The sequence below is a fragment of the Hyperoodon ampullatus genome, assembly GCF_949752795.1.
Source record: "Hyperoodon ampullatus genome assembly, chromosome: 6".
In the NCBI taxonomy this organism is placed as follows: Eukaryota; Metazoa; Chordata; class Mammalia; order Artiodactyla; family Ziphiidae; genus Hyperoodon; species Hyperoodon ampullatus.
Genome location: NC_136919.1, coordinates 46,186,364 through 46,213,556, shown reverse-complemented (window position 1 = coordinate 46,213,556; position 27,193 = coordinate 46,186,364). Strand labels below are relative to the sequence as shown.

General features: G+C 51.5%; 1 protein-coding gene and 1 pseudogene across 3 annotated transcripts; one reads left to right on the top strand and one right to left on the bottom strand.

Moving 5' to 3' along the window:
• The first annotated feature begins 8,125 nt into the window (after positions 1–8,125).
• LOC307054814 (GTP-binding nuclear protein Ran-like) lies at positions 8,126–8,753 on the top strand (annotated as a pseudogene). Its single transcript has one exon. The product of its transcript is annotated as a GTP-binding nuclear protein Ran-like (transcript).
• A 5,756-nt stretch (positions 8,754–14,509) lies between these two features.
• Positions 14,510–20,456, bottom strand: AQP3 (aquaporin 3 (Gill blood group); the record flags this gene model as incomplete). Of its 2 annotated transcripts, XM_079706333.1 has the most annotated exons (6): positions 14,510–15,640; positions 15,727–15,944; positions 16,214–16,332; positions 16,671–16,808; positions 17,170–17,296; positions 20,349–20,456. In XM_079706333.1, 6 exons carry the CDS (start codon positions 20,454–20,456, stop codon positions 15,472–15,474), a joined length of 879 nt encoding a protein of 292 aa, XP_079562459.1. In that variant the 3' UTR covers positions 14,510–15,471. The 2 variants fall into 2 exon arrangements, with proteins under 2 accessions (XP_079562459.1, XP_079562460.1); XM_079706334.1 differs by lacking the exon at positions 15,727–15,944.
• Positions 20,457–27,193: the final 6,737 nt, after the last annotated feature.

The following is a 27,193-nucleotide window of genomic DNA, read 5'->3' as shown; positions in this document are numbered from 1 at the left end:
AGGTAATAGTCTGAGGGAGGGAACATCAAGGAATTTTAAAAAGGGAACTAATAGTCTATTTATTTATTTATTGGCTATGCCACGGGGCTTGCGGGATCTTAGTTCCCAACCAGGGATTGAACCCAGGCCCGCGGCAGTGAAAGCACAAAGTCCTAAACATTGGACCGCCAGGGAATTCCCAATAGTCAATTTAATAACTGGAAATTTTAGGTCTCGCCTGGGTGGAAGAACTGCCAGATGTCACAGGTATAGGCAGAGAAGATTCAGGGCTTCCTGGTAAGGCCTCTACCTAGTATTCTTTCAATACTCTGGGAATAAGTGCATGGCCCCAGGGTCCAGACAACATGGTGAAATGAAGCACCCCTGGCCAGAGCAGAGAGCAAAGGTAAAGAGCTTGGCAATTCCAGATACAGAAACCCAGAGGAGGCCAGAGGCTGGAAAGGCAGGAGCAAAGGCTCAGAGGTGGGCCCATGCTGAGAATGTCTACCCCAGAGGGGAAAGCCCATTTCGAGACCTAGGTGAGGGGCTGGAGACAGGAAGATGTTGATGACAGCGATGGGGGTGGTGGAGATGGGCAGTGCTGGTGAACTAACCGGGGAAAGGTGGTGACGGTCCAGAGGACTTAGAGGTGATAGAGACTGGGACAGGTGGTAAGGGCTGTAGTGACTAGGATGACGAGGATGACAGGCACAGGTGGTAACAGTGAAAGTGACAGGGAGACGAGAATGGAACTAGCCAGTGGCAGGGTTGGGTAAAGGCCTTTAATAAAGAAGACAGTGTGGGTTCAGATAGCAACAGCCTTGGGCATGGGGCTGGGACAGGGATGGTGGCAATCTGGAGACGGTAACACAGTGATGGGAACTGGGTCGAGTGACAGCATGGTTAAGAAAGCGGCAGTGGTTGTGATGCAGGGATGCTGATGAGGGTGGCAAATGAGTGACAGGATGGGAGATGAGTGATGACAATAAAGGTGACCCGGGGTTGACACGAAATGTGGGAGGTGAAGATGTCTGTGCTGTAGAGACACCCACCCTGCCCCCTCCCCTGGGCCTGTTTCAACATCAGAACTGTTTTCTAGGCTGCAGTTCCCATGACTCAGGACCATCCATCAGCTGCCCCCAGGTAAGATCTCTGGGGCTTCCCTGGTGGCGCAGTGGTTGGGAGTCCGCCTGCCGATGCAGGGGACACGGGTTTGTGCCCCGGTCCGGGAAGATCCCACATGCTGCGGAGCGGCTGGGCCCATGAGCCATGGCCGCTGAGCCTGCGCGTCCGGAGCCTGTGCTCCGCAACAGGAGAGGCCACAACAGTGAGAGACCCGCGTACCGCAAAAAAAAAAAAAAAAAAAAAAAAAAGATCTCTGGGTGCAGACACAGCCAGAGGGGCTGGCTGGGTCCCTTTCTTGGCTACGTCCAGGCCCATCAAGAAACCTTAGTGTTGCCTCTGCCTCCTCTGTCCTGGGCACACATCCACCCCAATCTGAGGTCCACCAAGAACCCCTAAACTCCCTCTCCTTGGAGAATACAGCTTCCACAGCTGTCCTAGCCTGGGATTTGTCTATTCCACCAGCTTCTTCCACAGCTGATTCTTCTAATGCTTTGTTATAACCATTCCCTGGAAGGAGAGAGAAAAAACGTGGGCTTCGAGGGGAGATCTGAATAATCCCATTCATTCATTTAGCAAATATTTACTGAACCCCTTGCATCATATGAGGCGCTAGCTTTTACAATCAGACCTGTGTTTCCCTGTCTCCATGAAGCTCAGTCTCGGGGACAGACAGGTAAATGGCAGTCACCATGGGGAGAGAGTTCTATTCCCTTGTAATGGAGGAGGGCAGACTGCTTTTTAAAACCTGAGGAGAGTGGGTCCCATTAAAGGAAATCTCAGGACCTATGCTAGTGAGCCTTTTGCTCAGCTGAATACTTTACCAAAAAAGTTTAGAGTATAGTGAGCCATCCAGAGGGAGAAAGTGAGGAGGGAAAGTAAGAAGAGAAAAAAAAACCTGTGATGAGGCCAGAGGCTTGGATGCTAAGTAGGATAAAAGGCCAGTGAGAAATCACCACCAACGTGATTTCCAAGAACAGGAGTGCCTGATACTCAACTTGAATGTGTTGGGTTTGTGCAAAGTAAACTCCCTCCATCTCCCCAAGCCTTCAGCAGTTTGTTACTAACGTAAGACCTGCTATAAAAAGGGAATTTCTTTCTCTTTCTTTTTCTTTCTCTCCCCCCTCCCTCCTTTCCTTCTTTCCTTCCTTCCTTCCATCATCTGAATCTAAGACTGTTAGGAACCCCAGAAGAGAATCATAGAACTTCTGTGCTGGAACTTGCTTTGGGTCTCAGAGCAGCCTGGTGCTCTTGACACCCAGGCCTCTCATCATACTCCACTTACTTCCCTGATCTGTTCACTGTGGCATCTGATCTCCTTCCAAGGCAGGGTCTGGCCCCCAGCTGGCTCCTCCCTGTCCGTTAGCTTGGTGATGGATGGGCTCACGGGGCCACTAAGCAGGAGACTTAGGAAGCTTCAGTTTCCCAGATGCTCCATGACCGGTATCCTACCCGACATGGCCACACCCACTTTCCAGTCTCATCTAGTACTCTAAGCTCCAGCCGCAACTGAATTCCCTCCAACTTTTCCAGGGAACCTGATCTCCTGCCACCAGGCTTTTGCACAAACCGTTACTGCTACCTGGAGTACCCCATCTGGCTGACTCCTTCTCCTTCTTCAGGTCTCAATAAAGAGGTACAGGGCTGGCTTTATGGACAGGTGACCTGGGCCTTAAAAGGGCCCTACACTTGATTTAATACTGTTGCTGTCTTGAAATTCTAAATAATTTTTGAATAAAGGGCATTTTCATTTTACACTAAGCCCCACAAATTATGTATCCAGTCCTGTAGAAATGTTTCGTTCTGGTAAAATGTCCCAATTCCCAATTTCACCTGTTTGATTGTATTTGTAGTCTCCTCCACTAATTCATCTTTAAGTTACATGAAGACAGGAGCTATTTGGTAGGCTCTGGTTTCCCTTTTCCTAACAGTCCTCATTTCCATTTGGTAATCCATTTTGTTCGGGTGCAGCTGACATCTCTCTTGGGGCCAGAGATGGAACATGTGACTTAAGCTAATCCAATTAATTGGGCCATGCTTGTGACACAGGGCTGGGCATGAAACCAAGCTGGTCCAATCAGAGTGTGCCTCTGGGTATTTTCTGGAACTGTGGTGACAATGATGCTCCCTCTTCCCTGCTGGACATTAACAAGAAGCATGCAACCTGGAGCCAGGTATCTTGGATCCATAAGAGAATCCAGGTTTAGGGTGAGGCTGACGCCTTATAGAAGGAGGAGAGGAAAAACAGAATGGAAATGAATGCTGGATCAAGCCTCACCTGAAGTTTTCCTCTGATTTTTCAGTTTTCTGAGCCAATGAATGATCACTGCTGCCCAAATTAGATCGAGTCAAATTTCCTCTTTTGTGCACCCAGATGCATCCTATATGACCTTGTATATATCTTGCTCATTATAGTAATCCTGGTATCTACCACAACCTGGCATGAAAAAGATCCTCAATAAATATTTGATGAAATAGTAAGGAAACAAATGAATTAAACCCAAGCCCTCTGGCAGAAAGACCAGAGGTACTACTTTATATATGAGACATTTCCAGGAGCTTTTCTGCAGAGTTTCTGCTGGTCTTCTTGATCCTGTATACCTTAAGGGACCCCAACAGGTCCCCATCTTTCCTGGCTAGGGCCCAAATCCCTGGGACAGGCCAGAGCTTAGTCACTTTCTGTTCATCCCCAAGCAGCTAAGCCTGCTGTGGCTTCTGTCTTCACTCAAGTGTCACTGGGCTTAGAAGCTTCCCCTGAGCCTGGGACCTAGGTCTGGACTGGTACTGACTGACCTAGTAGCTTCATGTAAGTCACCTGTACTTACTTACTTACTTACTTATTTATTTATTGGCTTAAACAATAAACATTTTATTTCTCATAGTTCTGAAGGCTGGGGAATACAAGGTTTTTTAAAAATTCTTTTCCATTATGGTTTATTATAGGATACTGAATATGGTTCCCTGTGCTGTACAGTAGGATCTTGTTGTTTATCCATCCTATATACACTAGTTTGCATCTGCTAATCCCAAACTCCCACTCCATCCCCTCCCTACCTCCCTCCCCCTTGGAAACCAGAAGTCTGTTCTCTATTTCTGAAGTCACCTGCACCTGAGACTCAGCCTCCTGCTCTGGGAGATGGCAGTGAGGACGTAGAGCCGTTGACTTCAGAGGGTGAGATGGCCCTGACTCCTTGGTTGCCTAGGACTCTAAACTTCTGTGACACAGACAGGCAGCTCTACCAACTGGAAATGGGGAGTTGTAGTCAATCCTGCTGTTCTCTTATTCAGCAAGTATTTGTCAACAGTTACTATGTGCCCTGCCCAGGCACTGGGACTCTCATTCACATTCTCTAAACCTCCTGCTTCCTGACCCCTTGCCCTGAAAATCTGGGTTGTGACCTCAACACCTAAAGGCTTCCCAAGCCCACATCCTGACCCCTGTGATACTCACCTCTTTACCTCCTGTCTCTGCACTCACCCACACACACACATCAGACTCATTGCACAGATGCGTGGCTTCTGGCGACCTGCAAGGAGGAGTGCCTTCGAGCTGGGTAAGTGTGTATTCAACTGTGAGTGAGTGTGTTGATGTGTACTTAAGCGTGCATGGCTGTAAGAGTATGTGTGTGTGAGGCCATGGAGGGGAGGTGTGCGTCAGAGTTTGAATGTGGAAGTACTGGGTGTACAAGAATGTATCTAAGTGTGTTTGAGCACCAGAGTGAGTGACAGTGAGTCACTGTCAGAGTATGAGTGTGCATGTATGAACATAGGTGGGTTGAATGTGAAGTGAGTGTGCCTGGGTGTGTTGGTGAGTGAGTGAGTGAGTGAGCGTGTAAATGCACTTGTGTGAATAGGCACACACAACCCCAGCCCCCAGAATTCCCTGGCGGTCCAGTGGTTAGGACTCCGAGATTTCACTGCTGAAGGCGCCGGTTCAATCCTTGGTTGGGGAACTAAGAAAAAATGCACAACCCCTCCAGTCCTTCACCAGTTACAGCAGACACACCCTCACGAGTATGTGGGCACACCTGCACCTCTTAGGGCCAAAGGTGGCTCAAGCTATAAACCTTTAGTCCAATAAAGGGGAGACTTTGTTCACAGGCCGGGATCAGTTTCCCTTCCCTACCCCTGACTTGGAACTGGGGAGCTGACTTCCCTGGGTAGCTAAAGGCTACCTCTCCTAGGAAGGAGCTCCCTCAGACCAGAGCCTGCAGCCTGTCTCCTCGCTTAAGCCAGTCCCCTCCCTATTCCCCCCATCTCATCTGTTTCCTGCCAGGCCCTGGCAGTGACCCTGAGCAGAGAGGCAAAGGATGAGGGTGGGAGGCAGGACATTCCAGTTACTTCCTTGGCTATGGGGTGGGGGTGGGGTGTCTCCATGGAGATGAGCGGTGGACCATGTCCAGATGGTTATCAGGATTCCCAGAGTCCTCCCTTCCCTCACCCAGTCAGGCCTCCTTGGCTCTGAGCACAGTGAGGAAGCCTGGCAAAAGTCCATCACTCCTCAAGGGGCTTCCAGAGAAGAGACAGGGGCTAGAGGTTCCTGGGAGTGGGCCAAGAAGACTTCCCAGAGCAAGGATCAGAGAAGCTGGTTGAGATGACTGCATCTGGTTTAAGCCTTTATCCCCAGAGAGTTCTGGAGACAGAGAAGAGTAACACCCACCCCTTCTCCACACCACATCACATCTGACTTGAAGGTATGACCAAGGCAGTCCAGGGAGGTGTCAGATTATTAGTCAGTTTTCAGCCTCTTCATAACCTCACCCCACTGGCAACTTCAGCTGTCCATAAGACCCCCCATTAGTGACCCCCAGACCTCCTGTCCTTCGGTCATATGCAGGATTGGGTAGGGGCACACAGACCCTCTTCCTCCTCCCAAAGCTACTGGAACTCCCGGTGCATTGGTGAGAGCTGGAAAAGACCCCCGGTGTCACGGTAATTGTCCTGGGAGCTGAAGCAGGATGGCAGTGAGCCCTGAGGAAGTATTTCCTGAGTAGCAAAGAAGCAAAGTTTGGAAACACAGATTGGGATTTTTGCTTCTGTCTTCAGCCACCCTGGGATCAACCCTCTCCCTCTAAACCCCTAATGCATCACTGCAACCATTCTCAACCTCTACCAGATCCCCAGAGCCCCACAAAATGGTGGGGTGCCTACCTCTCTGTTTCTCAGGAACCTGAGTTTTCTGGAGAAGAGCCAGGATGGGAAAGGGGCTCTGGTTTCATCTCCCCTGACTCCAGTCTTCCCAGGGAAAGTTGGTTCCACTTGAGTTGCAGGGATTGAGGCTAAACAACCAGGCTGACAAAGGTCCCATGGAAGCACCAAGCAGCCTGGAGCTGGAGGGGATGGCCTTGGACAGTCAGGTATCTCTCTCCAAGCCTGGCTTCCCACTTTCTCTCCTCACCGTACACTGGGAGCTCACAAGGAAAGAAGCACGACAGTAATAGTATTATTATTATTCTATATTCTACAGCACTTACTGCTACATCTGGCGTTGTTCCATACATGTGTTAACTCATTCAATGCTCACCTTGTGCAACTTCTTGAGGTAAGTAGAACTATCTATTCTCCCCATTTACAGATGAAGAAACTAAAGAGTAGAGAGGTGAAACCTGTCAGGAATCCAGCAGGAACAGTATATTGTCAGAGGGCTTTACTGAAGAGAGTTTAGGAAGGGACTATTTACAGAGGCGGGCAGGGTCAGGGGATGGCCCAAGAACTAACAGCGGGCAGAGGAGGTAAGAGGAGAGAGCAGTGTTACTGGATGCAGTGAAAGTCCTGGAAAAGGTGTGAATACCCAGACTTTCTTCCCGACCCCCTCACACCCGCCCTGCCTTCTGATTTCCTAGCTGTGCCTCGCACTTACCAAACCCACCTGGAAGCCAGAGAGCAAGAGGGCCCAGGTGACGCAGCCCACAAGTGTCAACCTCCCTGGGCACAGAGCAGGAGGAGATTGGATCTGGAGGAAATGAGACCACATGCCCAAGGGCCCATGTCTGGGAAGGGCTTGTTTGGAACGCAGGTGATCTGGCCCAGGAGCCCTGCTCCCTGAGATGTTGCAAAGTGCTGCCTGGGAAAGGGGTTCAGGGCAACCAGGTTGGGGACAGTAAGCTGAGTTCTAGTCCAGGCTTTGCTGCACTGCTCTGTGACCCTGAGTGAGACTCTGGGCCTCAGTTTCCCCTTTATGCAAGGTGGGTGCCTCTCTAGGAGAGCCACAGTGCCCAGACCAGGCAGAGTCTCTGTTCCCACTGCCATCCTCGTCTGACCGCAAATAAGCCTGGCACCAAAGGCCAAGGCCCCAGGTGTGGAGACACTGAGTGCCTGAGGGGGCCACCCCCAGCTGCTGGGCGGACACACCCACTCCTCTGCCTGCTTAGGACTCAGACATTCTACTCAGTGTTCCAAGGTGAACCCCTTGAGGGCCCCAGTGCCTCCTTCTGATTTAAAAATATTTTTATAGTTTAGTTTAGTTTTTATTTTATTTTTTTAATTGAAGTATAGTTGATGTACATTATATAAGTTACAGGTGTACAGTATAGTAATTCACAATTTTTAAAGGTTATACTCCATTTATAGTTACTATAAAATATTGGCTATATTCCCTGTGCTTTTTGTGTGTGTGTGTGTGGTTTTTTTTTTTTTTTGCCACACCGTGCAGCAGGTGGGATCTTAGTTCCCCGACCAGGGATCAAACCTGTGCCCCCTGCACTGGGAGCGTGAAGTCTTAACCACTGGACCACCAGGGAAGTCCCTCCCTTGTTTGTACAGTATATCATTGTAGCTTATTTTATATGTAGTAGTTTGTACCTCTTAATCCCCTACCCCTATATTACCTCTCCCCCACCTTCCATCTCCCATCTGGTAACCACCAGTTTGTTCTCTGTATCTGTGAGTCAGTTTCTTTTTTGTTATATTCACTAGTTTGTTAGATTTTTTAGATTCCACATATAAATGATATCATACAGGCTTCTGCCATCTTTCCAGCCCTCAGTCAGACAGGCGTGGAGACGCTTCTAGAAGTAACATCACGATGGCTGCCCAAGGAGAACCCGAAGTTCAGTTCAAACTTGTATTGGTTGGTGATGGTGGTACTGGAAAAACTACATTTGTGAAACGTCATCTGGTGAATTTGAGAAGTATGTAGCTACCTTGGGTGTTGAGGTCCATCGCCTTGTGTTCCATACCAACAGAGGACCTATTAAGTTCAATGTATGGGATACAGCTGGTCAGGAGAAATTTGGTGGACTGAGAGATGGCTATTATATCCAAGCTCAGTGTGCCATTACAATGTTTGATGTAACATTGAGAGTTACTTACAAGAACATGCCTAACTGGCATAGAGATCTGGTACAAGTGTGTGAGAACATCCTCACCGTGTTGTGTGGCAACAAAGTGGGTATTAAGGACAGAAAGTTAAGGCACAGTCAATTGTCTTCCACCGAAAGAAGAATCTTCAGTACTATGACATTTCTGCCAAAAGTAACTACAACTTTGAAAAGCCCTTCCTCTGGCTTGCTAGAAAACGGATAGGAGACCCTAACTTGGAGTTCATCGCCATGCCTGCTCCCGCCCCACCAGAGATGGTCATGGACTCAGCGTTGGCAGCACAGTACAAGCAGGATCTAGAGGTTGCTCAGACAACTGCCCTCCCAGCTTAAGAGAAAGTGAAGCTGGACCCCAGCGTCAGAAGTCTAGTTTTATAGGCAACTGTCCTGTGATGTCAGTGGTGCAGCGTGTTTGCCACTTTACTATATAGCTAAGCAGAACATGTGCTTAATCTTTGGGATGCTGAAGGAGATGAATGGGCTTCGGAGTGAATGTGGCAGTTAAAAAAAATGCCTTCATTTTTTGGACCTGCTTATTTAGGTGTTTTGGAACACAGTTGTTTCCTCCTTGAGTTTCAAATATAAGACTGCTACAGTCACATCACACATGCACACACACAAAAAGTGATATCATACAGTATTTTTCTCTGTCTGACTTATTTCACTTAGCATAAATACCCTCCAAGTCTATCCATTTTGTTGCAAAGGACAAATTTTCATTCTTTTTTATGGCTGAATAGTATTCCATTGTATATATATTTATATATATATACATATATGTAGTATATGTATAGTATAAGTAGTATTCCATTATATGTATATAATGGAATATTATTCAGCAGATGAATGAATTAAGATTAACAGATGAATGGATAATATATATACCACATCTTAATCCATTCATCTGTTGATGGACATTTAGGTTGTTTCCATATCTTTTTCCATATCAATTGTAAACAATGCTACTATGAACATTGGAGTGCATGTATCTTTTAGAATTAGTGTTTTTGGTTTTTTCAGATATATATCAAGGAGTGGTATTTCTGGGTCATATAATAGTTCTATTTTTAGTTTTTTGAGAAACCTCCATACTGTTTCCACAGTGGCTGCACCAATTTATATTCCCACCAACAATGTATGAGGGTTCCCTTTCTTTTTGGAAAAAAACATATTTATTTATTTATTTATTTAGGCTGTGCTGGGTCTCAGTTGCAGCATGCGGGATATTTAGTTGCAGCGTGCGAACTCTTAGTTGCAGCATGCACGTGGGATATAGTTCCCTGACCAGGGATTGAACCCGGCCCGCCCCCTGAATTGGGAGCTTGGAGTCTTAGCCACTGGACCACCAGTCGCAAGGGTTCCATTTTCTCCACATCCTCACCAATGTTTGTTACTTGTGTTATTTTTGATGATAGCCATTCTGACAGGTATGAGGTGATAGCTCATTGTGGTTTTGATTTGCATTTCCCTGATGATTAGTGATGTTGAGCATCTTTTCACGTGCTGCTTGGCCATCTGCATGTTCTCTTTGGAGAAATGTCTATCCAAGTCTTCTGCCCAGTTTTTAATCAGGTTGTTTATTTTTTTGATGTTGAGTTTTATGAGCTGTTTATATATGTTCGGTATTAACTCCTTATCAGTCATATCATTTGCAAATATTTTCTCCCATTCAGTAGGTGTCTTTTCGTTTTGTCAGTGGTTTCCTTTGCTGTGCAAAAGCTTTTAAGTTTAATTAGGTCCCATTTGCTCATTTTTGTCTTATTTCCTTTGCTTTAGGAGACTGATCCAAAAAAAAATATTGCTACTATTTATGTCGAAGAGTGTTCTGCCTGTTTTCCTCTAGGAGTTTTACTGTCTCTGGACTTTTTTTTTTTGGCTGTGTTGGGTCTTCGTTGCTTCGTTGCTTTGTTGCTGGGCTTTCTCTAGTTGCAGCGAGCGGGGGCTACTCTTCATTGCGGTGCACAGGCTTCTCATTGCAGTGGCTTCTCTTATTGCGGAGCATGGGCTCTAGGTGCGTGGGCTTCAGTAGTTGTGGCATGTGAGCTCAGTAGTTGTGGGTCGCGGGCTTAGCTGCTCCGTGGCATGTGGGATCTTCCCAGACCAGGGCTTGAACCCGTGTCCCCTGCACTGGCAGGTGGATTCTTAACCACTGCACCACCAGGGAAGCCCATGGTCTCTGGTCTTACATTTAGGTCTTTAATCCATTTTTAGTTTATTTTTGTATATAGTGTTAGAGAGTGTTCTAATTTCATTAGTTTACATGTAGTTGTCCAGTTTTCCCAGCACCACTTATTGAAGAGACTGTCTTTTCTCCATTGTATATTCTTGCCTCCTTTGTCATAGATTAATTGACAAAAAGTGCATGAGTTTACTTCTGGGCTCTCTATTCTGTTCCATCGATCTATGTGTCTGTTTTTGTGCCAATACCATAGTGGGGTTTTTTTGTTTTGTTTTGTTTTGTTTTGTTTTGCGGTTCGCGGGCCTCTCACTGTTGTGGCCTCTCCCGTTGCGGAGCACAGGCTCCAGACACGCAGGCTCAGCGGCCATGGCTCATGGGCTCAGCCACTCTGCAGCATGTGGGATCTTCCTGGACCGGGGCACGAACCCGTGTCCCCTGCATCGGCAGGTGGACTCTCAACCACTGCGCCACCAGGGAAGCCCACCATAGTGTTTTGATTACTGTAGCTTTGTAGTATGGTCTGAAAGTCAGGTGGGACATGATTCCTCCAGCTCTGTTCTTCTTTCTCAAGATTGTTTTGGCTACTTAGGGGCCATACAAATTTTAAGATTATTTGTTCTAGTTCTGTGAAAAATATCCTTGGTGTTTTGATAAGGATTGCATTGAATCTGTAGATGGCCTCAGGTAGTATAGTCATTTTAACAATATTAATTCTTCCAGTCTGAGAACATAGTATATCTCTCTATCTGTTTGTGCTATCTCCAATTTCTTTCATCAGTGTCTTATAATTTTCCAAGTACAGGTCTTTTCCCTCCTTAGGTATGCTTTTCCTAGGTATCTTATTCTTTTTGATGTGATGGTAAATAGGATTGTTCCCTTAGTTTCTCTTTCTGTTAGTTCATTGTTAGTCTATAGAAATGCAACAGATTTCTGTATATTAATTTTATATCCTGCAACTTTACCAAATTCATTGATGAATGAATTGATGAATTCGGTAAAGTTGCAGGTGAAGGAGGCTCCCCACCTGACTTTCTCCTTCCTTTGCACTGCCAGCATTCCCAGGTGCACACCTCAGTGTCCCCACCTCCTCCCAATGAGGAGGCCAGTACCTTCACAGACCCTCCTGTGGGAGACCAAGGGTGTCTCTGGCCTCAGGGGTCTCTGTTCAGGGTGGAGTAGTCCCTCCTCTCCCCTCCCCACCGCACCCAATTCTACCCCACCCACACTTCCCCCAAGCCTGGGGGGACCACACCCAGGCTTTTAGACAAACAAAATCAAGGGGAAAGAGTCAGCAAGAAGGAGGGAGCTCATTACTAGGAATTAAGGAGGAGGTATGCCCTGGGGTAAGATAAGCGGGACTGGTCACTCAGACTCTCTTAGGTACTTAGGTAAATGACATGTTCTCTTAGAAGTACACATAGAAAGACCCAGACACAAAGAGTCAGGCAGGGACAGAGACACAGAAAGAGACAGAGACATGGTCAGCCAGGGGCACAGACCCAGAGCCATACCAGACAGACTGAGAGAAAGATAGGTGCACCCAGCAGCACCGAGAGGTGCACAGCTGCATGTGCGCACACACAAGCAGGCACACAAGGAAACGGAAACCAAGCTCAGGTTTCAGGGAGGTGGATTTCAATGCAAGCAAGTCAGAGCTTTAAGGAACCATGAGCTCCTCCAAAGATGGCTGTGGAGAGGACTAGCTCAGGAAGAAGGGACAGAGATGAGACGTGGGATCTTGATTCTCTCTCAAGTCCACCCTGGCAAACGGATTAAGCTACTTTCCTGAAGGAGATGAAGAGGTTTCTTTCTAGAACTTGCTATCAGACAGAACTGCTGGTAGGAGGCATATCTCAGAAGGGAGTAGGGGAGGTGGGAAGCTTCGCTCCTGCCCCCAGGGGTCATGCTGCTACTTGGCTTCTGTCACTGGGCAGCCAGGCCTTCCTCTTCCTCACTCGGTCTGACCTTCCATCCAACGTGTTCCCTAGGCTGCATGCTCCTCTGCTGTCTACACCCGTGGTGGCCCCCTCTTGTGTCTCCCTTCTATTCCTCCCAAAACCCTCCTCAAGTTAGGGCACGGCAAGCCATCACCCCGTTCTTCCTCCCCCCTCTCAGGAACTTCAGATTCGTGGAAGGAATCTGAGGCGGAAGAGGATATTAAATTCAATGACCTTTAAAAAACAGCCTTCAGATCTCTCCACCACCACCATCCCCCCTCCCCTGTTCTGCAGAAAAAAATCATTTTTTGACATTTATTGACTATTATCTTCCATTACCTCCTCCTCTCAATGTCTCCCAATTCACGGATGAGGAAACTGAGGTTCAGGGAAAGAAAATGACCACCCCAGTATCACACAGCTAGAGGGAGGCCAAGCTGGGCTTGAAATCCAGGTCTGACTATTTGTTCACCACTGGGCCAGAAGCCCTCCCACCACCCCCTGGTCAGGGTCAACTGCAGGAGTTGAGAATAAGAGAAGACAAAGGTCATGGGGCATGCTGGGGAGGATAGCAGAGTGAGGGTACCCAAAGCGGGACAGGTGTGGCTGCAGTGAAACTCTGAAGCACACATTCTCCTCCCATGGTTTGCCCTTTCTCCCCCCAGGGCCTGAGAAGAGGACACTCCCTCTGGCTCAGGTCCCTTCAACATTCCAGACACGCCTCTTGGGAGCTGGGGACAAGTGGGTGGAGACCTGAGATGCAACTGCCTTCCCCCAGCCCCAACTGCCCAGAGTCCAGGCTGTGCGACCCACCCCCTCTGGGCCATGGTCTCCTCATCTGTGAAGTGGCTGGGGAGCAAGAGTTGGCTTATCCTCTAAAAACCACAGTTCTCCTCCAGACCCAGGCATCCCAACATGGTTAACTCTGCAGGAGAGCTTGGGTTGGGGCCACCTTCCCTTTTTATTCCCAGTGAAATTTGAGGAGGATTCGGTAAGGAAGGAGCAGGAGATGGGAAGGGGCACGTGATCTCCCAGCAGAGCTTCCCAGGCTTCAGTCAGGGCACCAGAGTCAGTCCAATCCCAGAACCCAGCCTTACAGGACACAGGGGTGCCTCAGACTGAAGAACTGAAGAACTGAAGCACAGGAGGCATGAGTGAATGCAGCTGTGGTCTCTGGGTTCAGACAACTGACTGCAGAGATGGTGAAAGAATGGGTAAGGCAGGGGTGACTTCCTGGAGGAGGTGATGGAGCAGATCAGGAGGATTTTAGTGAGTGGGCAGTGAGGTAGGAAGGCACGGGAGCACACAAAGTAGTCTGGGGTGGATGGAGCATTGTGAGGGGAGGTGTAGGTACCAGGGCCAGGTCCTGGAGGGCCTGACTGCAGGATAGAGGGATTTGAATTGTCTCTGGGTAGCGGGGAGAGCCGTAGAAAGAGGCCCACTTTCAGCAGGTGTTTTCAGAAAGATCCCTCTGGTTGCTTTGTGGACTGACTGGGGCAAACTGGAGTCAGAGAGGCTGCTCAGGGGGCTGTGGCCAAGGTCTAGTTGAAGGTGATAGAGCCCAAACAGCTGCGAAGTGTAGAAGGCAATAACAGGTTCCCGGTCTGATTGGTCTCTTCCAGCAACAGGGAGCTCACTATTTCTTGGGTAGCAGTCTTCTGCTTTGGGCAGCTCTGCCTGGGAGAAAGTTCTTCCCTAGGCCAGGCTTCAGCCTGCCTTCCTGGGGTAGTAGGTGGGTGCAGGGGTTGGGAAGATGTGATTCATTGTACTGGGGGGTCCCAGGAAGTTGGAAACTTGGGGGAAAGTGTGGGACGCCGAGTTCAAGCTGAGCTGAAGGAGCTCTCTGACCTGTGTGACTGACCCCTGCCCCTAGGGCAGGTTTGAGTACTACCCTCAGGGTGCCCTGGCTATCTGTGGCCAAACTCACCGAAGCTCTTTAGCTGGTGCCAGAAAAACAGCAGAGTGAGCAGAGAGATATTTACACAATTGGCATATATTTTATTATTTTTTTTATAAAAGGCAAAAGAGTACATGAGTTGAGGATTAAAGGAGTGAAGAAAAAAAAAAAAGGAATGAAAAGCCTATTTAGAGTCTCCCAACCCCCATCCCTAAAACTGTAGCATCTTATATATATATATATATATATATATATATATATATATGTATATACACACACACACACACACACACACACACACACACACACACACACATATATATATATACACACACTTTTTTTTTTCTTTTTTTAAAGAGCAAATGTGAAACTTATGACCTGGACTTCACCCCGCCCCCCTAATGCCTCCATTGTGACAGAAACACATCACTCTGCTCCTACTTATGTATGAAGAGCCAGAGCTCCTCATCTGGGCTGTGGTCCCCTCCTCCTAGCCCTACTCATATTCCCACCCTACCTCCCCCAAAGCCTATAGAAGCCCCCTATGTAGAAAAAACAGCAGACACACACATACTAAGAAACACATGTACCTGGACCCTCCTCCACACGGAGCCCCTGAAACATGCAGACCCCTGGTGCTTTCCTCACTCATAGATAGACACAACACCCTCCCTCCCTCCGGGCCTCCTCCGCACGCCCACAGATAGAATCCCTTCCACTTGGTCCTTTGCCCTGAATATCTGGAAAACCACACACACGCACATGCACACATCTGCTGCCCATTCTCTCTCTTTGGGAGACAAAGGACTAGATTGGCCCTACTCCCTGTGCCACCAGCTTACAGACAGTGGCCAGTGGTCCTATTGGGTCCTATTTCCTTCGGGATGGAAAATCCTGAAGGGGGCTGTCTAGAGGGGTGGTGGTAGACAAGGAGCTTCTTAGCCTGGGAGGGGGGTCTGAAGAGGGCTTCTAGGAAGCAGCCCCTGCACAGTCAAAGGATGCTCATGAGAGGGGGTGGGGGGGAGGCCCCCTGCCCATTCACATCTGCCCCTTGTGCTTCACGTGGGACAGCTTCACGTTCTCCTCATCGGTGGAGGGTGGAGGCGGTTCCAGGTGGCAGCCGATCATGAGCTGATACACGAGGACACCCGCAATGGAACCCAGGAGTGGGGAGACGATGGGCACCCACCACCAGTGGCGGCCGGTCCTGGGGGCAGACAGATGTGGTCAGGGACGCATGGGGCAGGGCAGAGGGGAGACGGGCTGGCGCACGCTGGCGGGGACTGCACTCACGTGAAGACTTCCGTGCCCCAGCCAGCAATGGCTGTGAAAAGGCGAGGGCCGAAGTCCCGGGCGGGGTTGACGGCGTAGCCAGAGTTGAAGCCCATGGAGGTGCCGATGACCAGGACCACCAGGCCCACAGTGAAGGCCTCCAGGCCACGCGGGACAGGGTTATTGTAGGGGTCCACAATGGCCAGCACACACACGATGAGGGAGGCTGTGCCAATGAACTGGGAAGTGGGGAGAACAGGGTGAGAAGAGCCCCCATCCACCTTCTGGCCCCTCCTTCCACCATCCAGCTTCCCTCCACTCTCAGAGTCTTGGCATCTCCCGTGCTCTGCTCTCCAGAGCAGTGGTGCTAAGACTTTTGCTGGTTAAATTTGCAGATTCCTAGGAATCTGCTCTAGATGAGGAGTCCTGTCCCCCAGCCAGCCCCTGAGCAACCCAAGGCAGCCTGGTCCTCCTCCCCGAGTTCCCCTCACTCACCCCCAGCCCGTACCTGGTCGAAGAAGCCATTGACCATGTCCAAATGTCCAGAGGGGTAGGTGGCAAAGATGCCGGCTGTGCCATTGGGGCCCGAAACTATAAGCTGGTTGTTGGCGAAGGCCCAGATTGCATCTGGTCACAGATTAGATACCAAGTGGGTGAGTGCAGAGGCCTGAGCCCCATCTCCCCTCTCAGGCTGGGCCCACCCTCCCAGGGATCACAGCTGAGTGTAATTGCTGCTTTATTCCCCTGGAGTTGGGGATGAGAAGGTGGAGGAGTGGAGGGCCTGACTCCATTGTTGCCCGACTCATTTCTTTCCCCTCATGACCCCCACCTGGGGCCTGTGCGTGAATGAGTCATAAGCCCGGGGCCTGGGCAGGCCCCAGCCATCTGTCATCGAAAGGCCTGGTGCCAGCAGGTCCCAAGCAGAGGGAGGGGGTAGTGGAGGAAGGCAGGGTGGGAAGGCTCACCATAATACAGCCCAAAAACGATCCCGGCACCCAGGAAGGCTCCCAAAGTCTGAGCCAGGGTGTAGACGAGCAGCTTGATCCAGGGCTCACGCGCCAGGAAGCACATAGCAAAGGTCACGGCGGGGTTCAGGTGGGCCCCTGGGCAGAGGGGAGATGGAACCTATTAGCCCCCGCCTGCCACAGTGGGGAGGCCAGGATTCCCCTGCCCCATACTCCCCCTCTCTGGCCCTGGTGAGCAGGGATGCAGAGAAGGGTTTCTTGTACAGAATGGTGTGTTGGACTGTGTAACAGACCAACTCGACTAATCTCTGATTCCAAGGTGAGAGTCGAAATTTCCAAGTATCAAGTTCCTTCACCACTCTTCTCTTCCAAGGACCCAAAGCTAAGCCCTGGCTATGCCCTGTTCTGAGACGACCTCCACTCCCACCCTATTCTCCAGCGGGACACCTTGTGGGAATGCTATGGAGGGGTGATGGCTGAGGGTGGGGTAAGGCCTTACCAGAGACCTGGCCAGCGATAAGGATGCCTAGGGTGACGGCGAAGCCAAAGGCCAGGTTGATGGTGAGGAAACCACCGTGGGTGCCCCGGCTGAGCACGACCTGGGCCACAGAGCCACAGCCAAACAGCTGTGTCAGGAAACAGAACAAAGCAGGGAGGGTGAGGACAAGTGAGTCTCACTCCAGAGGGCAGGGATGAAGCCAACAACCTCCCCCTGCCTTCATGGGGAGGACGGGAGGGCGGGAAGCCCTTTCCTGGAATCGAACCCCTCCTCCTCCTGCTGCAATTATACCCCGCAGAAGAAGCAGACATGCCCTCTTAGCCCCAATGTCCCAACTTTACTAATAACAGGGTCCTATGGAAGGGACTGGAAGCAAAGTTTGCAACTTCGAGCCCAGAAGATGGCTGAACCATCTCCACTGATTTTTCTTGACTCTCAGTAAGAGTGGGTGGAAGGGGACACTCTCGCCTGAGCAGTTCCTCCCCCAGCCCTTCAGGTCTGGCCCATAGGGGTGGGAAGGCTCTCACTCATCCCCCACCTGCAATTGCCTCCCTCTCTGCCCCAAAGAAGAGCTGAGGGGGAGAGGGCACAAAGAAAGGGAGGAAGCCAGAAGTTCGTTTGAGTCCACTTCTCCTGAATCTGGGGTGTCAGAGCGCCTGCCTCGCCCTGCTCTCCCTCTCAGGATCTTCAGCCTCCTTGACCTGTTCCTGACCCAGAGCCTCCTCTCTCCACTCGCCCTGACCTCCCTGCCCTCAGAGGTCCAGGTTCCCCACTCAGATTTGGAGGTCCTAAAGACAGCGATCTGTCTAGTCTCACTAGCCATAGTCCAGGACCCCCAGAGCAGTGGAAGTGGGGAGATTGGTTCTAAGCTCTCTGCCGGAAATTGGCGGGGGGAGCGGATTCAAGAGGACTAAAATCCCTGATGTCCTGCAAGTACAGAATGTGCTATTTGTGGGTTCCCCTTGTTCAAATGTAAAAATGTTTCTGCACTAGCTCCTCTGTAAAGAGCCATTGCCCTGAGCCCCCAAAGTGTCCCCCGAAGCTGCTCCAGCCCTGCCCCAGGTCTCCTTTCGCACCTCTCCATAACTAAAGTCTTTATGCCTATCCAGCAGAAAATTTCCAAAACCTATGCTAAGGGCCCTCGTCCCTTCTAAAGGGTCAGTGTCCTGCTGTACTGGGTGGTTAAGCATTTTGATCATCATCCTTCACGAGGACCAAGAGATAGTGGGGAAGCCAGCAGCAGTGATGCAGGGCAAAGGTGTGCAGGCAGGTGAGAGCAAAAGTCAGAGAGTGTAAGTATGTATGTGTGTTGGAAGAGGCACGTGAGGGTCTGGGGCACCCTGCCCGGCTTGGCTGGCCCTGGCCTCAGCTCCTTGCCTGCCTGAGGCCCAAACCTGGCTCCATCCCAGGAGGCCTTGGAGGCAGAAGCTGTCAGAGCCAGTTCCACCACCTTGAGACTCATCTTCCTCTTCCTCCAGGCTCCCTCTCCCTCTCCTCACCTTACTAGGAGCCTCAGAGAAAGGGGCTTCCCTCACCCAAAAGCCAGCCTTGCTACTGCCACTGCAGGCTTTCGGTCCCCAACCCACAGAGGTATGCAGGTAAGCCCTCACCGACCACTTGGGCGTCTCCCGGGCCTGGCCTCTCCTCTTCGCACACTGACACAAAATGCCTCTTAGCCACCTGAGCCTGAAAGCCTTCACAGACATAACACCCTCCTTCTGTGGTCAGGGAGAAGCCAAATGATCCTGGGGCTCAGTGGGAGGCCTGACTGCTCCTTTGGGGGAAGGCAAACTGAGACTAGGGAGGAGATAGGGAGGCCCTTCTGTGAAGGGAAGACAATTTGCTCTGTCCTGGTTGCTCTCAAACAGGGGGCTGGACTAAAAATCAGACAGGGACGGGGGGACACAAGCCTCCAGGGCAGGAGGACAACAAGCATCTGCCCCTATTCCCTTCTTGGCACTTGGCACTGGAGGAGAAGAGAGGCAGATGACTGGGAGGTCTACTAGTCTGGGGAGGGGGTATGGATAAAGTGCCCCACCTGGCTTCCCCCCTTCCTGTTCCTGGAAGCCAGAGGTGAGTCCAGCTTTCCTCTCCCTATAGAATCTGCTCCACCACCACCACCCATGTGGGGTGGGCCATCCAGCCCTACTTGCCCCTAGTTAATCTTGCTAGTCCACAGAGGGCCGGCTGGTCTATGTTACCTAGGGTTGGAAGTGGGACACGGATGGGACACGGAGTACCCCATCCCCTGCAACGGAGCAAATGAACCCAGACGTAACCCAGAGGGAAACAGGTGTAACCACAAGAATGGCCGAAAATCTGAGAGTAACTGGGACAGGAAATGGAGCCCATAACTGTTGTGTCTGTCAGACCCAAGAAGTGCAGAGTCACCCAGGAACAACCCAGACCCAAACTGGCATAACCAGGGCATAACTGGGACTGGGGAGTAACCCAGGCAGGGAAGCATCGCCCTCAGAGAGCCTGTACAGTAACTCCGGCCCCGGGGAGTAAGTCAGAGTGCTTCTGCACGGAAGCTGACAGCATCTGTCTGGGAGTTGCCCGGCACTAGGGGAGGAATTTTAGTGACACCACGTGCTTTGTGCCTGGGGCACAGCTGCCTTCCACAGCCTCCTATCTTCAGGATCCTCCCTCCTTCCCGCTTGCTCTTTGCTGTGTGTAGCCTCCGCCCTCTGCCCCCACCTGTGGCAAACTGTCCTTATGGCAGAGCAACTTTTGGACTTTCTAAGGCTTAATTATTCATTAGGGGCCAGGCATCCAAGACCCAAATAACCCAAGAGGGGCCCATTTGCCACTGCCTCCACTGCCTCCCAGGGCTGGGACTCCAGGAACCTGGGGAGCTGTGGAAGCCAGAAAGGGCTGGAGGTCCCAGACTGCAGAGGTGACTGCTGTCCCCAGCCTGTGGGCTGGGTCACTGGTGAGAGGGTAAAGGATCAGAGCTGTCACTGGGGCATAACAGCTGTCATTCTGGCAAGAGTCGGAATTGTCAGTCACTGAGGGACTTAGCGCTATGGGCGAAGGGTGCTCCCGAAGGGGTCAAGTTGGGGGCGAGGGATCAGAGCTGGGAGAGGGGTCGAGGCTGTCTTAAAAAACACAGACCCTCCGGTGAACAGAGGGACTGGGAAGTGTGGGGCTGGATAGAGACTTCTCCCTCCACTCACCACGAGGATGAGGGTCCCCAGGCACTCAGCCAGCGCCTGGCGAAGCAGCTGGTAGCGGATGTGGAGCATCTCCCCGCAGCGGGACACCAGCTCCTTCTGTCGACCCATGGCTGGGGCAGGCGGCGGTGCTGTCGGGCGGCGGACGCAGCAGCAGTGGCCGTGAGAGCCGAGTGGCGCCCTTTTTATAGGAGCCGGAGGCACGCGCCCCGCCCGCCGGCACCGCCGCCCGCCGAGCCGGGTGCCGGCCTCAGGAGTGGGCGGCCACCCCGCACTGCTCGCCTAGGGAGGCTGGAGGGGACGCTGGGTTGGGGGGACGCTGATAAGGAAGGTAGGGGTGTGTGGTGTGAGGAGACTTTAGGGCTGGTGTTGGCCCGGGGAGGAGATGTCTGGGGGCTGAGACCAGACTGCGGGATTGTGGAGTCTGAGAGCCGATGGTGGGGTGTAGGCACGTGCAGGACGGGGGCTCAGGGGGGAAAAGGAGCCACCAAAGGGACTTCCTTGGGCCACTCGCAGTGAGCCTCGCTGCCATCCTCACCACGGTGGAGGGGAGAGGAGGCATGTCAGAAAGGAAAGGAACTCTGCATAATAATGCACTGTGGTGTCCTAAGTGGGAGGGAAACACAGAAGGGAGGGGATATATGAATAGGTATGGCTGATTCATTTTGCTGTGCAGTAGAAGCTAATGCAGCATTGTAAAGCAACTATACTCCAGTAAAAATCAGCTAATAAAAAATTTTTTTTTTTTTTTTTTTTTTTAAAGAGAGAAAGGAAAGGAACTAGCCCCAGCTCTACACGATGGCTGGACCTGGCGTGTCCTCAGTCAGGGGCCAGGACGGAGGAGGCTGTGGGCCCCAAGGGAGAAGAGACCCTCTCAGAGTCCAGACCCAGGTGGACTCAGGAACACAGGTGCTGAGTGCCAGCCAGAGTACACCTACCCTTGCTTCTTGTGCAGTTAGTATATGTCACATGTTGCATGTCTTGACCTGCTCCGTTCTCAACTGTGTCCACACATGACACACTGATCAGTGTGATCAGTGCCTGATCACACTTTCTGGGCATTTTTCATGGCTTTGCTCATGCCTGTTGAACATGGCTGGGTTAACAGAGCTGTCACACGTGTACCTGCGTGCATCTTGCACATGGCTCCAGAGGCTAAGCTGCAGTTGTCCTGACATGCCACAGGCAACATGCTTGCTGGCAAGGTGAGTTCCAGCTGGTTTGTTTTTTGGTTTTTAATATTTATTTATTTATTTATTTGGCTGCACACTTGGGATCTAGTTCCCTGACCAGGGATCAAACCCCGGGCCCCCTGCGTTGGGAGGGCGGAGTCTGAACCCCTGGACCACCGGGCAAGTCCCGAGTTCCAGCTGCTTTTAACCCTCTCCTCTCCCACTCTGGCTGATCCCTGGCCAGGGGCAAGTCTTTCCCTTTAAGAGATTAAGCTGGCTGAACTGTGGGCGTGTCAGTCCCATCTCAGGGGAGGCATGGGGCAACCCTGTTCCCTATGCTGCATCTGATAATTGGGAAACTGAGGTCTGGTAGCCTGGGCCTTACTCCCACAGGACTGGGAGCAAATATGCCCTCACCCCAGTCTCTAAAGGCAGCTTTGCCAGGGAAGAGCACATTTTCCAAAGGGACTTAATCCAGGTGGGTTAAGGGCCCAGGGGAATTGTCCCTTGAGGAATGGCTGTCAGAAATGAGGGCTCCAGAGGCGACTCATGCCCAAAGAGATAGGGTTTGGCAACACACATAGGTAGATTCACAGGTGCACATGCCGGTGTGCAGCACACACACTACCCCCGAGGCTGGCAGCCACACTTGCCTATAGACCCTGAGCTTTGTTCACATGCTGCCGGGATCCCATTGCCCATGAGAGCCTAGCCATAGGCTCACATATATATATGTAATCCCCACACAAGAGGTCCCCCATGACCCTTGGCCCAGGAAGAAGCACCGTACCCCCTGAACCCCACGGGCTGGGAGGACCCAGGGTGAATCAGGGAGCCATCACTGAGTGCCTGCCGGAGGCCCCACTGCCCATCTGTGACTCCGGACAAAACCCTAGACTCCTGGTGCCGGAGCCCAGACTGTGGGAAGAGGGGAAAGCCCCCCACAAAGCTTCACTCTCTTCTCCCCACTCCCTGGTATGCTTGTCAGCCCCTCACTGCCCCAGGTGGGGCTGCACAGGGCAGGAAGTGGCAAAGTGGTTCCTCAACACTGAAAGAAAGTAGGGAACCCCAGCCGACAGAACCCCATCCTCACTCCTGCTGGTCCTGGGCCTGCCAGCAGCTGAGCCTGGCCTGGAAACCGGAGAAAAACAGGGGCAGCTCCGCCATCAGCAGGCAGAGCACACACCTCCCTCTCACCCCATATACACATGTGTTTGCACTCAGTTCACACAGGTGTTCACATGGGCTGCACCCTGAGGGAGCAGGTCACACACATAACTGTGGATCTGTGTATCTCGCGAGTAGCATCTATTTACACATGTGCACGTACCTGTACTCACACATGTGCACATGTGTGTACGTGCTCACCTATAATCCTGGGGCTGCAGCTCACCATAGAGCATCTTTGCGACCTCCCACTTCCCCAGTGGATGCAGTGCCATGCTGAGGCACATGGCTTGGCAAGTGGAACGAGAGCCAGTTCCCAATGCCCCCTCACCCCAAATCAAGGTCCATCCTTCAAGACCATGACCCCATATACTCCCACCAAACTGGTCCTTATCTGTAACTAGGGTGTACACACATGTTCATACATGTACACACCATGCATATTGGGATGGGTTAGGGTTGGAGCTGAGGAGGTATGGGTAGGGCTTCATGCTTCTTAGTGGGCCTGAGAGGACCCTGCCTGGAGGAGGGGGAAGGATGCAATGCTTTCCAAGGGTCCCTTATTCCTGTCAGCCCTCCTCGGGTCATCTGGGAATAAGAGGGGTCAGGGCCTGAGGATGCTTGTCCAGAAGCGCTGGGCTGGCTGGCCTGAGTCTGGGGGGCTGAAGCAGGACCTCATTGCACAACTGGATGCAGGTGTTGGGGTGAGGGGGCTCATTCTCATTGTAGTCAGTGTGAATGGTGCCCCCAGGAGCAAAAGATAGAAGGAAGCTCGGCTTCACAGGAAGAGCCTGAGCTTGGTGAGGCAGGCCCTGACCCTGAGTCACCCGGCTTACCCAGAGCCATCTGGGCTCCCTCCTGTGCTTCGGGAAGGAAAGCCTGAGTACGGGCTGGAAGCCAGCCTGCCTGCATGGGAGCTCCAGGACGAGGCACATGAGGAGGCCCTATCTCCTCCCAACACATCTTGAGCAAGGTCTGTGTCTCACCTGTGCAGGAGGGCTGAGGGCAGGAGGGCTGAGCCCAGGAAGGGGACTGACAGCCGATCCACCCCATGGGAGGCCGTGACTCCTTGAGGTCAGAAGCTGGGGGAGTGGGTTCCCAGGCAAGGGAAGGGCTGAAGACGCAAGTGCCAGCCTGTTGGACCAGAGGGACTGGCTGGGGCTCTGTAAGGGGTAGGGGTGGCACGCCCTTCATTTCCTGTCCCCCAAACTCTTTTTGCCTGTATGAGAGCAGCTTGAACCAGCAGGGAAGGAATCATGGGCCTTGCTGTCAGCAAGTGGAGTGGAGAAGAGTGTAGACATAGAAAACAAGTCATACTACAGTCCCCCTGGCCTCCCTGAACCCCTAACCTCTTCCCGAGCATTGGAGTGGGATGGGGGAGGAGCTGACCAAAACAGACAGACATACATTTTTCAAGTTTAGAAAGTACTTCCTGGGGCTTCCCTGGTGGCACAGTGGTTAAGAATCCGCCTGCCAATGCAGGGGACACGGGTTTGAGCCCTGGCCCTGGAAGGTCCCACATGCCACGGAGCAGCTAAGCCTGTGCGCCACAACTACTGAGCCTGCACTCTAGAGCCTGCGAGCCACAACTACTGAGCCCGTGCACCACAACTACTGAAGCCTGCGTGCCTAGAGCCTGTGCTATGTAGCAAGAGAAGCCACCGCAATGAGAAGGAGCCTACGCACCACGACAAAGAGTAGCCCCCGCTCGCAGCAACTGGAGAAAGCCCACGCACAGCAACAAAGACCCAAGGCAGCCAAAAATAAATAAATAAATTTATATATTAAAAAAGTAAATAAAATAAAAATAAATAAATTTATTTATTAATAATAAATAAAAATTTTTTTAAAGTACTTCCATTTGTGAAACAATAAATAAATAATTATTTATTTATTGTTTCACAAATGGGAGGAAGTACTTTTTTTTTTAAAAAGTACTTCCTCCCATTTGTGAAACAATCCCCAGAAGTGGGTGTGTACTTTACCCTTTCACAGATGACAAAACTAACAGTTGGAGAGAAGTCACTTGCCGTTAAGTGTTTTTTTTTTTAATAAATTTATTTATTTTATTTATTTATTATTTTTGGCTGCGTTGGGTCTTTGCTGCTGTGCGCGGGCCTTCTCTAGTTGCGGCGAGCGAGGCTACTCTTTGTTACAGTGCGTGGGCTTCTCACTGCAGTGGCTTCTCTTGTGGAGCACGGGCTCTAGGCGTGCAGGCTTCAGTAGTTGTGGCTCATGGGCTTAGTTGCTCCGTGGCATGTAGGATCTTCCTGGACCAGGGCTCGAACCCATGTCCCCTGCATTGGCAGGCGGATTCTTAACCACTGTGCCACCAGGGAAGCCCCCCCCGATTAAGTGTTGAGCTGGATTCAAACGCCATGCGGATATGGAGGAGACGTGAAGAGGGCAGGGAGGCCAGGGAGCCACAGGTCCCTCCATGCTTCAGCACCCTGTCTAGAGTGTGCCCCACTCTTAGGCCACTGCTGGATGCTATTCCTGTTTCTGGGCCTTGAGAGTCGGGAGCTGGCTCTGGACAGGAACAGGGAGTGGAGAGCAGAGATGAATCACCCTCTTATGAGCGTCCCCAGACTGGGGGGTGGGCAAGCAGTTCCTCCTGCTGCACCAACTGTCACCCCCTGTCTCCAGGCAGACGAGATGGAGGAGAGCCTGTGAACACAAACCACACCCCAGGGCACCTCCGGCCAGATGTCCAGCTGGAACTTGAGAAAATCTACCTTTTGACCCATATCCTGGGGACTCTGTGTTCACCTTCTGGTGTCACCCTGAGCTGCCCTCGGCACTCTTTTAGGACAGCAGAGGGTCACAGAGAGGAGGCCGAGGAGTGGGACAGGAGGCCTAGGCCCTGTGCTGAGGAAGAGCCCAGAGCCACAGGGGCTGTGCTGATGCGGGCAGAGCCCTCCCGAAGACCCAGAAGCTCAGCTCCAAGCCTCGCTTGGCCACTGACCAGTCAGGTTGCCGAGCCAGCTCCCTTTCCTCGCCCCTCAGTTTCAGTTTCCTCATCAGTCACCTGCAGGTTTCAGGTGGAGTCCCCCCAACACACACACACCCAGGGCCCCTGTAAGAATCAGACAAGATTACGGATGTTTCAGGCTTTGAAAACTGTATTACAGTCAATGTAGAAGGAAAGGTTCATTCCAGAAGCTGCCTCGTTAATGAGTCACGTTTCCTCCTGTATGAATGTCGTGTGCATCCATGTGCGTTCTTGGCTCTGTGTATGCATGTACCCATGGAGGTCTGTGTGTACATGTGGGTGACCCTGGGGTTCTGTGTGCATATCTGTGTGTATCCCTGTCTGGGCTTGGCTGTCTGTCTGGGTTCAGTATTTATAAAAGCCAGAGATAGGAGGTGGGGATCTGTTGAGGAGTCTGGGGACAAAGTGACCTGGTACAACATGATGAGAGGGTTTGGATTTAGGATTTAGGAGGCAGAATGGGCAGAGCAGGTAGGCAAGAAGCTGAAGTTGAAGGCAGGCAGAATTGCGTAGACAGCAACCTGAACCTGGGTGGGGCCCAGGACAACTGCTCTCTGAGAGGCCTGCGGTCTGAAGGTGGCCATGGGAGGACAGGTGGTGGAAGACGCCGCATCTGGTGTTCCAGAAAGGTGATGGGTATGTATGAGCCCCAATATACTCTCCCCTCATCCAAGCCCAGTCTGGGTGCTAATTACAGGGCAGCCACCCACTGCTGGCCCTAAGGGAGAGAAGTCTCAGGGGAAGGATCGAGAGGCGAGGACAGCCCGCAGCAGGAGATTCTGCAGTCAGACTTCAGGAATGACTTCCTGAGGGTCTCTAGACCTTGGGGCAGTGGAGAGGGAGACTGGGGAAAGGTCAGGATGTCATATCTATCTTTTTCATCCAAACCATTTGGTCATCAGGTGGAACAGGAGCTGGGTCTCAATGCCCCTCAATGACCCCTCAGTCAGGGTCCAACCTTGGCTTCGCCAGCCTCTAGGAGACCCCAGCTCTGTTCTGTGGAGGTTTTTAGTCTGGGAGAACAGAGGAGAGCTCCCAGACAGGGAAACAGAGACATAGGCTTGCGGTGGACCAGAGTGTTCATGCTCCCACCCGCTACCCCTATCCTTGACCTTGCTCCCCTGGGTCTAATAACAGCTTCATTCTGCTGCCTTGCACAGAAGGGAAGGGGCAAGACTGGCAGGCAGCCCAGGACAGGGGAGGGGCCCGGCTTTTCACTCCTCCCTGCCTCACTGGAGAGATCCAGAGCTCTGACCTCTCTACTCTTTTTTTATTCCTCATCACCCGACCCCTTAGCCCCAGGAAAGCCAAGGCTCAGAAGCAAGGCCTGCAGCCAGGATACATAGATTCTCTGTAACTCCCTGTGTGACCCTAGACAAGTTCCTACACCTCTCTGGGCCTCTTGCAAACCAGAAAATCCTCTCCATCCCTCTTCCAGAAACTGAAGTGGGAGAGGGAAGTGAGTCTCCCTCTGGGTCTGGAACACTCTTGTCCCCTTAGTTCCCCAGCGCAGCCCA